At 35.4% G+C, this 16,732-nt stretch overlaps 1 protein-coding gene across 1 annotated transcript in view; it reads right to left on the reverse strand.

Annotated features, from left to right (window-relative positions):
* Window positions 1-16,732, reverse strand: part of SYCP1 (synaptonemal complex protein 1) — a 152,521-nt gene that overhangs the window by 123,875 nt on the left and 11,914 nt on the right. The window contains exons 8-11 of the mRNA XM_022583832.3: window positions 7,202-7,260; window positions 5,884-5,953; window positions 5,200-5,273; window positions 2,360-2,468 (exon numbers count right to left, since the gene is read on the reverse strand). Of these exons, the coding sequence (XP_022439540.1) occupies window positions 2,360-2,468; window positions 5,200-5,273; window positions 5,884-5,953; window positions 7,202-7,260 (312 nt within the window). The remainder of the gene's footprint in view (window positions 1-2,359; window positions 2,469-5,199; window positions 5,274-5,883; window positions 5,954-7,201; window positions 7,261-16,732) is intronic.

Raw genomic sequence — 16,732 nt, forward strand, 5'->3', positions numbered from 1 at the left:
GGCAAGAGACAAAAATTAGGTAATAGCAAGAAAATATTAAAAATAAAAATTAGCTGATCATAATTCATTTAAATGGATAGTTCCAGGCAGAATGAAGTAGTCTGTAACAGAACAACTCTCATGCTGAAAATAACTAGAAAACACGAAACAAACCAAAACAGAAAGGACAAAAGAGGCTAAGATTCCTAAGAAAGAACTCCTGATAACTAAACTGACAAAGTGCAGCTGACATCTGCTGATTCTGGGTTTGAGCAAGAGGTCTAAATGCTGCCTTGGTCCCAGCAGAGGGCCACTGCCAGGGGATAAAAAAAAGAGCATAGTTTTATTGGGTCTCAAAGAGCTGAAGAAACAAAACTGAAGACTCAAAAAACCTCATAAACTTGACTATTTCCCTTCATTCAGCTCAGCCTCTAATTGCATTATAGTAATTAGCCCACCACACTCCCAATTTCTCCCTAGCAAACAGAAGACAATATCTCCAGAGCCTCTAACTTTTCTTATAACAATGTATGGAATTCAATCAAAAAATTACTGGGCACACCAAAAGATGAGGACAAATCACTAAAAAGTAAGACTGTAAAGGAATAGAAAGTAGAATGGGCTGAGGGGAGGAAGGAAGGGGAGTTACTGGTTAATGGGTACAGAGTTTCAGTTTTGCAACATGAAAAGAGTTGCAAGAGTTCTGGAGATAAATACTAGTGATGACTACATAACAATGTGAATGTATCTACACCACTGAGCTGTACACTTAAAAATGATTAAGATGGTAAGTTTTATGTTATATGTATTTTATCACATTTTTTAAAAAGAAACAGACCAACAGGTAAGCCAGATATTGAAATAAAAAGAAAATAGCTATAAAATATCAATGATTAATATATTCAAAAAGGATGAAATGTCATTTTTAAAAGAGGAGAATTAACCAGAGAATTGGAATCTTAAGAAAAATAATTGAATGGAAATTTAGAAGGAAAAAATATGATTAAAGTTAAGAATTCAGTAAATGAGTTTAAAACCAAATTAGACACAGCAAAAGGCAGGGTTAGGTAACAGGTCAATAGAAGATCTCTAAGTTGAAACAAAGAGAAAAACAAATGGAAGATACATACATATGGGAAACAATGAAAAGTAACTTAAATGAATATATTTCAGTGGTTATGAGTCTGCAGAATCACATTGTATTAGTTATTTATTACCAATAAGTTGTTTCCAGTTTATATAAGATTAAACATTCATTCATCCTAACACGTATTAAACTTCTATTACATATACATAGCAATATGCTGGGCACTAGAGTGACAAAGATATTTAGTGAGACACAGTGCCTGCCCTCAAGACACTCATGGTCACAGGAGACACACAAGTAATGCTTAAGCCACTCTTAACAATAAGGAGTTCACTAGAATTTAGCCAGTAGATTTGGAGAGGAGGTAGGAGGTTCATTTTGGACAGAGTAAGTAGCCAAAAGCATGATGGTGAGATAGGAAGAACATAAAAGGTAAGGAAGTTAAACAATTTCAGTATATCTGGAGTATAGGATATAGTAGTGACAGTAAGGTGAAATGAGCAGGCATAGGTTAGCAGGAACTAGATAATTATTTGCCACATTTTTAAGAGAAAGGTGAAAAATGTCACAAGACCTCTATGATGTTCTGAAAGGGACATAGTATTTCACAAAGTGTATACCTTTCAAGTGCCTTACTAGTTGAACAAGTGAAAAATACTCAATAATAATATAGTCTAAACATTACATGACACTAAAGATCCTTCATAATCTGATCCAAACATTTTTTTTCCAGTCTCATTTACCTGAGTTCTTTAAGATACAGACACACCAACCAGTGTTTCAAATATACCCTAATTTTCACACTTCCATGACTTGCACAAGCCATTTCTTCTGCCTACACTCCCTCCTCCAATTCATTGTCTAGTAAACTTTTAATCATCTAAGGTTTAGTTTAACTAACAATTTTTTCTAAATGTCTTGCTCCAAGAATAATTAATAATTCCCTCCATAGTGCTCCCAGAGTATTCATTTATTTATAAGATGTTTGAGTTCCTAATATATGCCAGGCACTTGGAATGCATCAATGAACAAAAAAAGACAAAGATCCTTGTTTTCATGGAGCACCTTATTGAAACTCTGAAGAAGGTGACAGTATGAAAAGGGATAAGAGGAGCACATATACTTTGAAAAATCTTCTTAAGTGACTATTATTCCCTCCTCCAACTGTTCCAACCTAGGTGGAGAATTACAGCATTAGAAAGCATTACAAAAAAATTGTAATGAAAGCTAAATTTAAAACATAACAAGAGGAAGACATAAGACATTCTTATATTTTCTTATATAAATTCTTACTTGTCTTTTCCTCTAATTGATTAACTTTATCTCTGGACTCCTCTAGCAGAAATGTTAACTCTTTCATTTTCTTTTCTTTCTCAGTACTTTGGATCAATAGCAGTGATACCTAAAATGAAATATTTAAATACTACATTATAGATATGAAAAATTAAATATGACACCTTAGCATTTATCATTATCTGTGATTATTTTATGTACTTGCTTATATGCTTTTCAGCTGTCTGTGCCTGGCATTTAGTTATGTGCCTGTACAATAAACGTTTATTGGATGAAGGAATGAACAAACTAATGCAATATACCCAATATTACAGTGTGCATTTTAAGTTATCACTTAGAAGATTATATATTGAAATCTACTCGTTCATTTATTCCATAAATATTATTGAGCACCTAATCTGTTCCAGAAACCATAATACGCACTGAATATACAGAGATGATGGAACTCACCTTCAAGAAACTCACAGCCTAGACCAGGATACAAACAACTATACTTGAATATTATTAGTAATAGGACAAAAATGTTATAGGAATCAAGAAAGGAACACCTAAATCAGTCCTGGGGGAGGTAATCAAAAATTAATCCTTCTCAGAGAACTGAACTGAGTCTTGATAGACAAGTACAAATTAATCAGGCTGCAGGGGAAATGAACATTCTAGACTTGTATGAGAACACAAAGGATCAAGAGATCATGCTTCTATTCAGAGAACTGAAAATATTCAGATGGCTAGAATACAGAGTGCATGTAAAGAAAAGGTGAAAGATAAACTCATAAAGATAGATTGAAGACTTGCAGATTCAACATGGCAGAAAGACCTCTATGCCCTATTTTCATCTTCAAATCACCCAAAAAATAACCAGGAAAACAACAAAGGTGGACTTCATCTTCCATGAAACCACGAGACTTCTATAATCCAAACCACAACATGTAAAAAAGGAAAGCAGTTAGAAGGAACAGAAAAGGATTTAGTATAGAAAAGCAAGATCAAAACTAAGAGTCTAGGGGCTTCTCTGGTGGCGCAGTGGTTAAGAATCTGCCTGCCAATGCAGGGGACAAAGGTTCGAGCCCTGGTCCAGGAAGATCCCACATGCCGCAGAGCAACTAAGCCCGTGTGCCACAGCTACAGAGCCTGCACTCTAGAACCTATGAGCCACAACTACTGAGCCCATGTGGCACAACTACTGAAGCCCGCGCACCTACAGCCCATGCTCCAAAACAAGAGAAGCCACCACAATGAGAAGCCCGTGCACTGCAACAAAGAGTTGCCCCCACTCACCGCAACTAGAGAAAGCCCGTGCGCAGCAACGAAGACCCAACGCAGCCAAATAAATAAATAAATAAAAATAAATTAAAAAAAAAAAAAACTAAGAGTCTACACAGGGAAGATTACAAATGAGAAGATAATTCAATCCCAAAGAAACAGAATGTTTCAAGAATTAGAAGCAACAGACACTGTGAAAGGTAGGTATGAAACAGGAGACTAAGTATAAGGAGACTGGAAGTCTGCAAAGAGTCGTAAGACCTCCCTAGGCCCTCTTAACCCTCCTTCCCTGGACTCTACTCCCTGAAAGCCAATGTAGTCAGAGAACTAACCTACTCCATCTTCATAAGAGACACTGGTATGATCAAACTGAAAAAAAGAATCTCTAAACCTGGGTATTCCAGGCACAGGAAGGGGTGGAGACAAAGGATATAATTGAGAAGTCAGCATATGGAATGATGAGACTCAGCTTGTCCTTCCTACCCTGCCAACCCAGCCCCAAAATGCCATCAGCAAAGTTTACATTCCCAGGCAGGAGTTTGGAGAACTCCAGAAAAAAAAAGCCTTACAAATAATGACATTTAGGAGTCCCCAACAAAAACACTAGCTGGCCACAGCATAATTTTACAGGGAGCCCCCCAAATCTGTAAGCTCTGCTCATGTACCCACGATTCCAACAAGCTTCTTAGCACTTTATTCTATTTTTGTGTTCTGTAATAATAAACACAATTTTAAATTTTAAGAAGACCTTCTTCTTTCAGAAATCTGGTTTAAAAAATACAGTTAAAATACAGAAAGAATTGTTAACTCTTTCAAAAGATCAAAGTATAACACATAAATCAGAATTCTATCATTTAACCAGAACTTAAAGAAACTCTAAGAATCTTCTCTGTACTTTCAATTAACATTTGCCATTATTGTTCAAGTAGATATCCTTATTATCTATAATTACAAGGTATCTGTGGCAAGTCAGATAAAAACTCAGGAAAAATAGGGGGAAGTAGAGAGATGAGGATTCCTTTCTATATTTCATTTTCCATTCTGGATTCAGAAGGCTTGAAACTGTTAAAGTTGGCATAATAATCATCTGAAATCAACATTCTTGTGACTGCAAAAGAACACAGACTCATAATTTTCAAGTCTCGCACTGTGTGTCATTAATAGAAAGAAGCAAAAGAATGTTTTAGTTCCCCTTCATTGGTGTCATAAATAGTGTATTTCAAAATAAACTGCAAAATGTGGGTCGAGTGGTCAATCATCATCATCTTTATATTTTATGAGGTTTCTGTCTGAACAAAACTTCTCACAAAATAATATATTTTTACAGCAATGTCCTAAAACCCACTAATATAAATATTGTAGATTCACTGATTTTAAAAAAGGACTAGCATTTAGTATGTATAAATTTGAGTCAATGGAAATTAAGGCAAGTGGAAAATATATTTAAATATGTATAATATTAAAATTCTCTCAGAAATTTATCAAGCAGGCAGCAAGTACAAATTTCTCTTGAAATTTTAAGTATCTCATGAATTAGCAAGTATAAAGAATACAGAAAATTGATTTTTAAAAAGCACCTGCTTTTCCTTGTTATTTACTTCCTTCTTGTATTGTTCATCAAGATGTTGGATTTTTTCATAATCTTCCTTTACTTTAAAAATAAAACAAATACACTTTAATATCTTCACATAATTGTATAACAAACAAAATTTTAAGTTTCTGATATTTTACTTCACTTCCTTATTTACCTAGATATTAAACCCCAAAGGTTTCTAACAAGTTAAAACTGTTATTTTCTTGCTGCTAACTTTCTGTTTAGTAAAATAAAGAATTTAAGTAATATCAAAGTTACAATAACTTTTAAAAATCCTATCATTCTTATAATAGCAGATATATAAAAGTTTTTTCTTTATAACACACTAGTCTGAAATAACAGATTTTAAATGTGTATGTATATTATTATTTTAACATGCAACTTGACCAAGAAATGTAAAAATAAGACCAAATCACACTTCAAATCACCAAATCACACCATTATACAAACCATAATTTGATTTCAGGGAAAATGTAGCTTTTGAAGCCAAAAGGGTATTTTTAACATATACCAATTTCCTGCCACATTCCACAAGATTTTGAGGGGCTTATAAAACCATATACAATACAGAAATTTTCAATAGTTTAGGCATCAAGCTGAAGGTATGAAAACATTAGCAGAATCTAATAAACAGCAAAAGAGTAATATAAAAAATAAGGATTCCTACCCTTAAAATGGATTTCCAGTCTGGAATTCTCAGCTTGCACACGAAGTTCCTCAAAAGCTATTATCATTTTCTGAAATACATTTAACTTTTAAGAATCATACTTAGACTTTTTAAATAGCTTTCCTCAAACAGTGAAAATAATAAATTTGTATCATCTGATCATTATACTTAAAACTATACAACTTTGAATAATGAAAATTCTATAACTTTTAACAATTAAATAATTTACTAAAATATTAAGAGTGCCTATTAAGGTAGCTTCCCAGGTATTTGAAGGCACTGAAGACAGGTTATATATCACCAAACAGCAAAAAAACAATTGTTGGTACTCTAGTCATTTACTTAATAGCCCATATCAAAATCTGTAATTTTCTATTGATTTTTGCTTATGTATTTCTGTCTTCACTAAAGTGTAACCTCTGTGAGGTCTCTCCCCATAAGAGTTCAAATTATACTTCCATTACCTGGCAGCATGAGTTCATTCACATTCAACAAATCCTGATTTGTAAAATTGGATGAATTCATTTACTCATTTAATAAATAGTTACTGAGTGTCAGTTATGTGCCAGGCACTGTTTTAAGCACTTAGGATATAAGACAAAGTCCTTACCCTATTGGAACTAACTTATATTTCAGTGTAAGAAAGAATATATATACACACAAATACACACACACATACACACACACACGTGTATATCAAATAAATATCATGTAGTTTTAAGTGCTCTTCAGAAAAGTTAGACAAGGTGAGGAGATAGAGGATAATTGAACAGAAAGACATTTTAGGTAAAGTAGTAAAGGGGATAATAAAAAAAGCAGAATGAAGCTTATGAGTTTGCATAAGATCTTGGATACAGAAGTTCTAGATAGAAGGAACAAATTCAAAGAAGCAAGATCAGAAAGAGCTTAGCAAGTCTGAGAAACAAAAAAGGAACAACTATAGAAGAGAAGCAAAGTGGAAAATGATAGGGGATGGGGTAAAAAAGGTAAACAGGCAACAGACAGACTGATAATACTGGTATGTTTTTCAAATTAATGGTTAAGTGTCACAATGTGCTAGTCTCTGACACAGAGTTAATATCTAATAAATTAAGTTAAATGGTGTCACTAACATGTAAATTCAAAAAATATTAAAAAACAGAACATTAATACTCATGGTATATATAGAACCCTGGGAATTTTATTGGATATAATCATATATCAAAAGATAAATAATAATCCCTTTAGCAAGAACAATTGTTCATATCTTTGTAGCTATCACTGTAATTTGCTTAGAAATGCCTCTGTTTAAAATATTCAAATTTTCAATACCACTTACCTCAATGTTACTATTTAGGTCCACATAAACTTGCCTAGTTTCTTCCCGCTCATATTCATCTATTATAAATATAAAATTTTCAAAAGTAAATTTTAAAACAATTACAATTCCAATAAGATAATACTCAAATGTCTCCGGTAAACATTAAAATATTTAAAAATCTGTGTTAGTAAAGGGCACTGGTATATCTTTTGAGTCTTTTAAAGTAGTATCAAAAGCAGCTTCATAGTAAGGTATGGTCATATTTCATGACATCAACCTCAAAAGCTAGGTGCTGTTCAATTATCTCTAATTTCCTTTTATAGAATTACTACTATCCATTAATTTATTCAAACTTTGTAAAATATATTTACAGTTTTAGACTTTACAATAAGTAGGGATTTAACCACTAATCTATGAAGTATTTTTCCTTTGTATATTTAAGATTCTTGAAGTACATGTGAGAGGCAAAGCTCACTGTTGTTTCTGCTCTATCTCTGAAGAGGCAGGAAAGAAGATAAATCTCAAGACCAGAGGAACAAGTTAAGAATAGGTGTAGCCCCAAGAACAAATCTCCTGTAAATCCTCTATAATATTTTTTAGGGTTTTCTTTTTTGGTTTTTTTTTAACCTGAGCAATGATTCCCTCTAACTATATATTCAAGCCTTGAGTAAAGTCAGTAAAACTTAAGAGTTGATAGGTGGTGCTGTAGAGAATTAAGGCACGAGGCAGGAAAAGAAATGCAGCTGTCCCATCATCATTCCCCCAGGTAAGGCCAAGCAACACAGAAACCACATTAGACTAAAGGGAGGGTATTGGTCCTATACTCTCAGTAACAAGCTGCAAAACAAGAGAACGGCAGCTACGATAGACTCAAATGTCAATGAAGAGCCAAATGAACTGACTTTAGAAGAATACAAGTATCCTAAATGCCTCAAAAATACTGGAGAGAGCTCTAGACTTATCATAGCACATGGAACAGGAGCCAAACCACTTTTATTTGAATATTAAAGGGCTGGAAAATTTAAAGAAATAGAGACAGAACACATCAGCATTTCAACAGAAAGATGGTTCATTCTTCTCACTCCATCTATTCACTGTCTCATATTCACTAACAAACACATTTAGCAACAAACCTTCTCTATTCCACAGAAATTATTTGCACCAAAGAACTGCATTCTATTGCCAACACCTCCAATCTTCCCATTACCACTACCACCAGTACTTCCAAAATACCCCCCAGTCATTCTTCCAATAGGCAAGTACTGAAAAGCAAATAAATAAAACTACAAAAAAGAAAATAAATTGGTATAGATGTACTTTACAGTTGTCAGGAGCAAGTTGCTACAGGTGGCATAGAGAAGGGACTTTGGTAGCAGAGTGTTCTAATATACTGACATAATACTGTAACAGTATAAGCCTACCTTTTTGGTTTTCCTGGTATCTATCTATCTATCTCTCTATCTAAACTCCCCACCCCCACCTCCTCCCTTCCCTCTCTCTCCCCTCTCCCTCCTCTCTTTCTCTCTCTCTCTCTCTCTCTCTCTCTCTCTCATACACATACACACACACACACACACACACACACACACACACTTACTTTGCCCTAATTTGGCCAACTAGATCTTGCCGCATTCATCATCTTAAATAAGAAATGATTCAACCAAAAGGAAAGAAAATGTCTATGAGTTTCAAAAGCCCAGTGTTGGGATTAGGGGAAAGATTCAAGATATAAACAAGTAATAGATTTTCAAAATATATAAGTCAGAACAAAGCTTCCATCCTCTAGACCTAAGAAATATTTACCAGTTTGTAAGGAAGAAGCCTTTAAAAGGGGAAGCTGAGAGAGCTTATTAGATTCTGGCAGGTACTTAAGAAAGGGTTCACAAATACCATATGCTAACACATATATATGGGATCTAAGAAAAAAAAATGTCATGAAGAACCTAGGGGTAAGACAGGAATAAAGACACAGACCTACTAGAGAATGGACTTGAGGATATGGGGAGGGGGAAGGGTAAGCTGTGACAAAGCCAGAGAGTGGCATGGACATATATACACTACCAAACGTAAGGTAGATAGCTAGTGGGAAGCAGCCGCATAGCACAGGGAGATCAGCTGGGTGCTTTGTGACCACCTAGAGGGGTGGGATAGGGAGGGTGGGAGGGAGGGAGATGCAAGAGGGAAGAGATATGGGAACATATGTATATGTATAACTGATTCACTTTGTTATAAAGCAGAAACTAACACACCATTGTAAAGCAATTATACTCCAATAAAGATGTAAAAAAAAAAAAGAAAGGGTTCTGTAGCCCTCTACCCTCACCAAGCTAAGCTTCAGGGTTGGGGAACACAGAAATCCCAGAGAGTTAGGGCAAACTAAGAGCAGAGTGGGGCTGTGCTTTTTTTTTTCTTCAGTATAACTCTAGGAAGATGACAAAACCTGAGAAGAAATGCCTGTGAAATATATATAGACAGGTAAGACCTTAAACAGCTTCACAATTTCCCTTGTTCCAACACATTGTGCAACTGAGCATGGTGGGATAAAGCACAGAGAACCAGCATACCTGAATAGGCCCTGAGGACTGGTATGAGGAGCAGCTCACCAACTATCTATGTGGACAAATAACTGAATACCAATCGAAATGATGAAAAGTCTCAGAGGATAGATGACTGAGAAACAAATGTCCCTCTCTACCACATGGTACTATATGGGCACCCCCAAATTTACATACAATCCCAGGGAAAGAAGAAAAATTCCTAAATTTACTGAGATAATTTCTTCCACACTAGCAGAATGAAGGCTTTAAGATATAAAGATATAAAAAAGATATAAAAATATAAAAAATATAAATATAAAGATATAAAACATCTTAAAAATTAAGAATTTTTAACATTTTAAGACATAAAAATCTTGTGCATACTTGAGTTTGTTGACTAAAATCACTCAGAATCATATATTCTACAAAATTTATCAGAGTACGAGAAAACCACACAGAAGGGACAGAAAAGAGATTCAGCTACCATAAGTAGAGCCATGCAAGGTGAAAACATTAGAAATTGCTCAGTGACCTGCTGTACAACTATAAATATAAAAAGAGGATTCAACCACAATACTAGGACCAAGCTCAGTTTATCACCTAGTTTGTTTATTTAGTCTAGATAGTTCTTGCTTTTTTCAATGATGTATATGGTTAGAAAACCTACACGAGGCCTATGAAAAAATACTGTCAAACAAAGAAAAGGGAACATGAAAGATGTTAAAAGGAACAGCCTATCTCTGAAAATGAACTCTAGAGAATTCAGATGAAAATTTCAGAAAACTATTTGGTATTCTCAACAGAACCAAGAAAATATGGTCTCAGTGAAAGAGGAAGATACAGTCATAAAGAAAGAACAGGCCATGTTAGAAATTCAAGAAATGGGGTGAATTAAATAGAAAAAATAAATAAGGAGGAAAGGAGCAATGGCTTAGATAATGAGAGACTCAAAGGAACTAGAGATTAGAGGCAGGACAGGGAAGAACTGATACTTCAGAAGTCAAATTGTTTCCTAATACAGGAAACAAACATAAATTGAGGGGGTGGGGGAACAAATATTAAAACAATTAGAGAAACGAAGAACAGAGGGCCAACAAACAAATAATAAGTATGCCCAAACAGAAATCAGAATAAGTGACCAAAGATATCATAAGGCTTTCCTGGTCTAAAGAAATAGACTGGTGCATATAGATCCAAATGGTTGCACTGACAAAACTGTAAATCATAAGGATCAAGAAAATGCCAGAGTCCTGGCAAGGGGGAAAATATATGCATAAATACATATACTATATATTTAGGTAGAAATCTAGGCATAGATAAATGGAACTGTGATTATCCCCATTTCACAGATAACAAAAGTGTGACACAGAAAAATTATGTTGTTTGCTAGGATCCCAAAATAATAAGTGGTGGTACATGATTAAAACACAGGTCTGCCTGATGAAAACCAGTAGGGGTAAATGCAAAGAATGTTATTTGGATCCAAAAATCTAAGTGCACTTGCAAAGAATGAAGTAAAAAAAAAAAAAGTGAAAGATTTTAATGACTAGTGAAGTCACTAAAGCCTATAATACAATGTGACTATCAAATAAGCTGACTTTAGAGTTCATTAATGACACCTACAATTAGACAAGAAATAGTCCTTTACACAGGTCAAGTTACACATTAGATTACCTAATACAGATCTGGACTCCTAAATATAACAATAATATTCAAACAGATCAACCAAAATAACAAAAGTACAAAGAATCTTGAAACATCTAGGCTGAAGAAGACAAGATTCAGAAAGGACAAGTAACCACCTTTAAAAATCTAAAGAGATAAAAAAGTGCTTAGACTTTTTCTGTATGCCTTAAGGAGAAGAAATATAATAAGAAGAGAGAAACTACAAAGAGATTTCAATATAAGAGATTTCAACAGGGAATTCCCTGGAGGTCCACATTTTCACTGCAGGGGGCCCAGGTTCCACCCCTGGTGGGGAACTAAGATCCCGCAAGCTGCGTGGTGTGGCCAAAAAAACAAAAAGAGAGAGAGAGAGAGATTTCAACATAAAAATAAGAGCTGTGCTTAAATGACAGCCTCGGGGTTAGTGGGTTTCCAACACTGAATATGTTCAAACACAGGAAAGAGACTACCACTTGGTAGTCACAAAGGAAATTATTAATTTCCTATAAAAGAATTAAAGCAATGGATATGTAAATAGACCAAAAAGCTTTAAAGTCCTTTTCAACACTAAGTAATTTAGATTAAGGAATAAGGCTACAGAAAAAAAAAAAATGTATGCAGTACTTCAAATGGCAGGCTAAAGAATTCCAATGTACTTAATGTGAGTAATAGACAGCCATTTAAAGGTTTGTTTTTTTTTTTAAGGTACATCTAAGAACAAATTTATTCTTTACTTATTCATTCATGAATTTATTTATTGCCTGCTATCTTCACAGACACTGTGCAAAGTGTTGAATATACTGAGTCAAATAAGACACGATCCCTTGCCTGCAAGCTTACAGTGAGATGTAGTAGGTACTCAGTATTTGTTGAAGGAATTCATAAATACATGGTAAAGGTATACTAAGGGTACTAAGTAAAAGAAGAGGAGTATCTAAGTCAGAGTGAAAAACTAGGGAATATTTCCCAAGGGTGGTAATAATTACTCTGAGTTTTGAAGGACAAATATGAATTAACAAGATGAAAAAGGAAGGAGGATCAGCCAATAAACATATGCAAAAACTCAGAAGTATAATCTGTTTAGGGGTTAACAAATAGTTCTCCATGAGCTTGTGTATGTGGGACATGTGAAAAGATTTGGCAAGGTGAAGGGAAGTGGCAAACACCATGCTATCCTGAAAATTATGGAAAGCCACTGAAAAAATTAGACAGTGACATTATTTGATCTGTATTTTGAAAAAGCATCCAGGACTCTGTTTTATGGTAATGACTAAATAATTCAGACCAACCTTCCTCCTAAAGATAAAAATCTGGAGGAATTTTTTGAATTATTGAAAGAATCAAAGATCTAAAAAGATAATGATGAATCATCAGGCCAAGAATAGGTTGAGGATTATAACTCAGAAAACCTAAACCAACTTCCAGTGTCAGTCAAGATGGAATAAGCCCACTATAGCCTTTCTCTCCCATTGATTACAACTAAAAACTCTGGATGAAATCCATAAAGCAACTACTTGAGGAATCTGAAAAGTAAGCAAAAGCAGGTAGATTGGGAAGAAAAGTAAAATCTTGAAGAAATGACTCATGTGAAGGCGAGTTTCCTGTTTGTTTAGTTTTTTTCCTACCTTCTCTCCTAGCATTACTAAAGTGTAAGGGCCCAGCAGAACTATAAAAGCAAAAGGAAATCCCTTTTTTTTTCTTTTTTTTTTTTCTCTTCCAGCCCTGCCCCAAAGGTGGCTCCAGTAGTGGAGCTACAGCAGCCATGGCAGCAAGGACATATAAAACCCCAGGAGAAACTCCATGTCTCTCACCAAAGGACAGGAGGACGGGACCCCTGTAAGGCTGAGGGTGAAGGGGCAATGCTAGAGAGAGCTGGAGAAGGTGATTCCCTAATTATTTGTATGACTTGGCACAAGTCCCATAGGGAAAAGGGAGGATGTGCATGTACAAGATAGACCCAAAGCAAATATAGCAAATATAGCAAGTCCCTCTGAAATCACTATCCAAGTCCCAGAACTAATCTAATCTTGAGTGGAGCGTACATGAAACAGACGCAGAGTAACATGGCAAAAGCTTTGAAAACTGAACTGATAATGGAACCCCAGCACACAAAAGGTAAGATAGAACTTGTGATCTAAACTTGAGTTGCATATCTGCTAAAATACAAACAAACAAACAAACATTTTCCATGGGATTTTTAACAGGACCCAGAATCTCACAACATGTCCAGGATATAATCTAAAATTTCTCAGCATTCAGAGAACTAGGAAAATGTCACATCACTCTAAGTCTCAAGCAAGCAATCAAAAATAATGAAGTACACAATGAGATAAACAATAAGAACTAGAATCTACAAAACAACAAACCACAGAAACAGATCCCAAGGGATTCCAGATACTGGCATTGCTGGACAAAAAATTTAATAAAACTAAGCTTACTATGCTCATGGAGACAAAAAAAAAAAAAAACGAGCTTAAAAATTTCTGCAAGGAATTTGAAACTCTAAAAAGTAACATTACAGATATTTTTTAAAGAACAGAACCAGAGAATACAAGAGCAGAAATTAAGGCCTAACAGATGAATTTAAAAACAGTTTAGAAACAGCTAAATAGAGAATTAGTGAACTGGAACAAAGCAGAAGAAATTATCCTGAAGGGAGCACAATGAGAAAAGAAGACGAAAGATACAAAAAAGGTAAGAAATATGGAAGGAACAGCACAGTGACCTCACTGTTATGACTTGAAAAGATTCAACAGGCTCTCATCTAAGGGATTTTGCATTTGCTGTTTCCTCTGCCTGAAATATTCATTCCCAAAATAGCTACATGATACATTCCCTCATTTATTCAGGTCTCTAATCAGATACCACTTAATCAGAAAAAAACTTCCCCAAATACCCTATCCCAAAATATTCTCTTTTGAAGCAGTTGTCATCACCCAACATGTACTTTATTTATTCATTTATGATATGTGTCCCTTTACAAGAGTGCATACTCCATAATAGCAGAAATTTTGTCTGTTTACTACTGTTTTCCCTCAGCATCTAGAACATTTCATGGCACATAGTAGGCACTTTTTAAAATGTTGAACGAATAAATAAAAGACAGAGAAAATCACAATAGCAAAAATAAAGGCTTACGGCAAGAATACAGATGGAGTTTACAGTAAATATAAGGCAAGTATTAAGAATTTTTAGGGCAAGAATATACAATGGAGAAAAGACAGTCTGTTCAATAAGTGGTGTTTGGAAAACTGGACAGCAACATGTAAGTGAATGAAATTAGAACATTCCCTAATACACAAAAATAAACTCAAAATGGATTAAAGACCTAAATGTAAGGCCACAGACTACAAAACTCTTAGAGGAAAACATAGGCAGAACACTGACATAAATCACAGCAAGATCTTTTTTGATCCACCTCCGAGAGTAATGAAAATAAAAACAAAAATAAACAAATGGGACCTAATTAAACTTAAAAGCTTTTGCACAGCAAAGGAAACCATAAACAAAACAAAAAGACAACCCTCAGAATGGGAGAAAATATTTACGAATGAAGCAACCGACAAGAAATTAATCTCCAAAATATACAAACAGCTCATGTAACTCAATATCAAAAAAGCAAACAACCCAGTCAAAAAATGGGTGGAAGACCTAAAAAGCCTTTTCTCCAAAGAAGACATACTCATGGCTAAAAAGCACATGAAAAGAAGCTCAACATCACTAATTAAGAGAAATGCAAATCAAAACTACCATGAGGTACATTCATTCAACAAGTGATATGCTCAGGGCCAGGGATCCAGCAGTGAATAAACAGACAAAAATTTTAATCTCATAGAGCTTACATTCCATTGCGGGAGGAGGTAAGATAATAAACATCTCAAAAAAGTAAAATCTAGAGTTTGTCAGATAGTGATTGACTGCCCAGGAGTGAAACAATTCAGGGAAGAAGGACTTGAAGTGTCAGTAGGGGTTGGGGTCATCAATGTACAATACAGTGGCTAGGCTAGAACCTAGGGGAAGATGGTATTTGAATAAAGACCTGAAGGAGGTGAGGGAGCAGCACATGATGATGTTGGGGAGGGGTGGGAGCATCCCAGGCAGAGGGACCAGCAGGGACAAAGAACTTGAAGTGGGAGTAGGTCTGGAGAGTCTGAGGTGGCCAGAGTGGAGTCAATGAGGAGGAGAGAAGCAAGAGATGAGGATGGAAGAGTAGGCAGGGGCAGACATGAAAGGCCTTGTGGACCACTGTCAGGACTTTGACTTTTCCACTGAGTGTGATGGGAAACTGCTGGAGAATTAGGAGCACAGCAACAGTACAATCAGACTTAGGCTTAACAGTATTATCTAGACCACCAATGCCCCAAAGGTGAGCAACAGACCTTTGGAAATGTGGCTGATGAGATGGAGGGACTGATTTTTCATTTTATTTCATTTTAATTAAATTTAAAACTCATTTCTTGATTCAGTGATTTGAAAACTTATAAGTGTGTTTGGAACAACTTGGGTATGTGAATCTATTTTTTTCAACTGTACATTTATGAGTTTTAAATATAGATCAGGTATTTCCAATAAAAATTTTACCATCTGAGGGCTTCCCTGGTGGCACAGTGGTTGAGAATCTGCCTGCCAATGCAGGGGACATGGGTTCAAGCCCTGGTCTGGGAAGATCCCACATGCCACAGAGCAACTAGGCCTGTGAGCCACAACTACTGAGCCTGCGCGTCTGGAGCCCGTGCTCTGCAACAAGAGAGGCCGCGATAGTGAGAGGCCCGCGCACCGTGATGAAGAGTGGCCCCCACTTGCCACAACTAGAGAAAGCCCTCGCACAGAAATGAAGACCCAACACGGTCAAAAATAAATAAATTAATTAATTAATTATAGTATCTTTAAAAAAAAAACAAAAATTTTACCATCTGAAAGAAAAAAAAAACAACCTACCATGAGGTATCACTTCACACTGGTCAGAATGGCCATCAACAAAAAATCTACAAACAGTAAATGCTGGAGAGGGTGTGCAGAAAAAGGAACCCTGCTACATTGTTGGTGGGAATGTAAATTGGTACAGCCACTATGGAAAACAGTATAGAGGTTCTCTACAAAACTAAAAATAGAGCTACCATATGATCCACCACTCCTGGGCATATATCCGGAGAAAACCATAATTCAAAAAGATACATGCACCCCAATGTTCACTGAAGCACTATTTACAATAGCCAGGACATGGAAGTAACCTAAATGTCTATCCGAAGAGGAATGGATAAAGAAAATGTGGTACATATATACAACAGAATATTACTCAGCCAGAAAAAAGAATGAACTAATGCCATTTGCAGCAACATGGATGGAC

This window comes from Delphinapterus leucas, chromosome 1 (assembly GCF_059928025.1).
Source record: "Delphinapterus leucas isolate spDelLeu-1000000601 "Yukka" chromosome 1, BTC_Dleu_Yukka2, whole genome shotgun sequence".
Classification (NCBI taxonomy): Eukaryota; Metazoa; Chordata; class Mammalia; order Artiodactyla; family Monodontidae; genus Delphinapterus; species Delphinapterus leucas.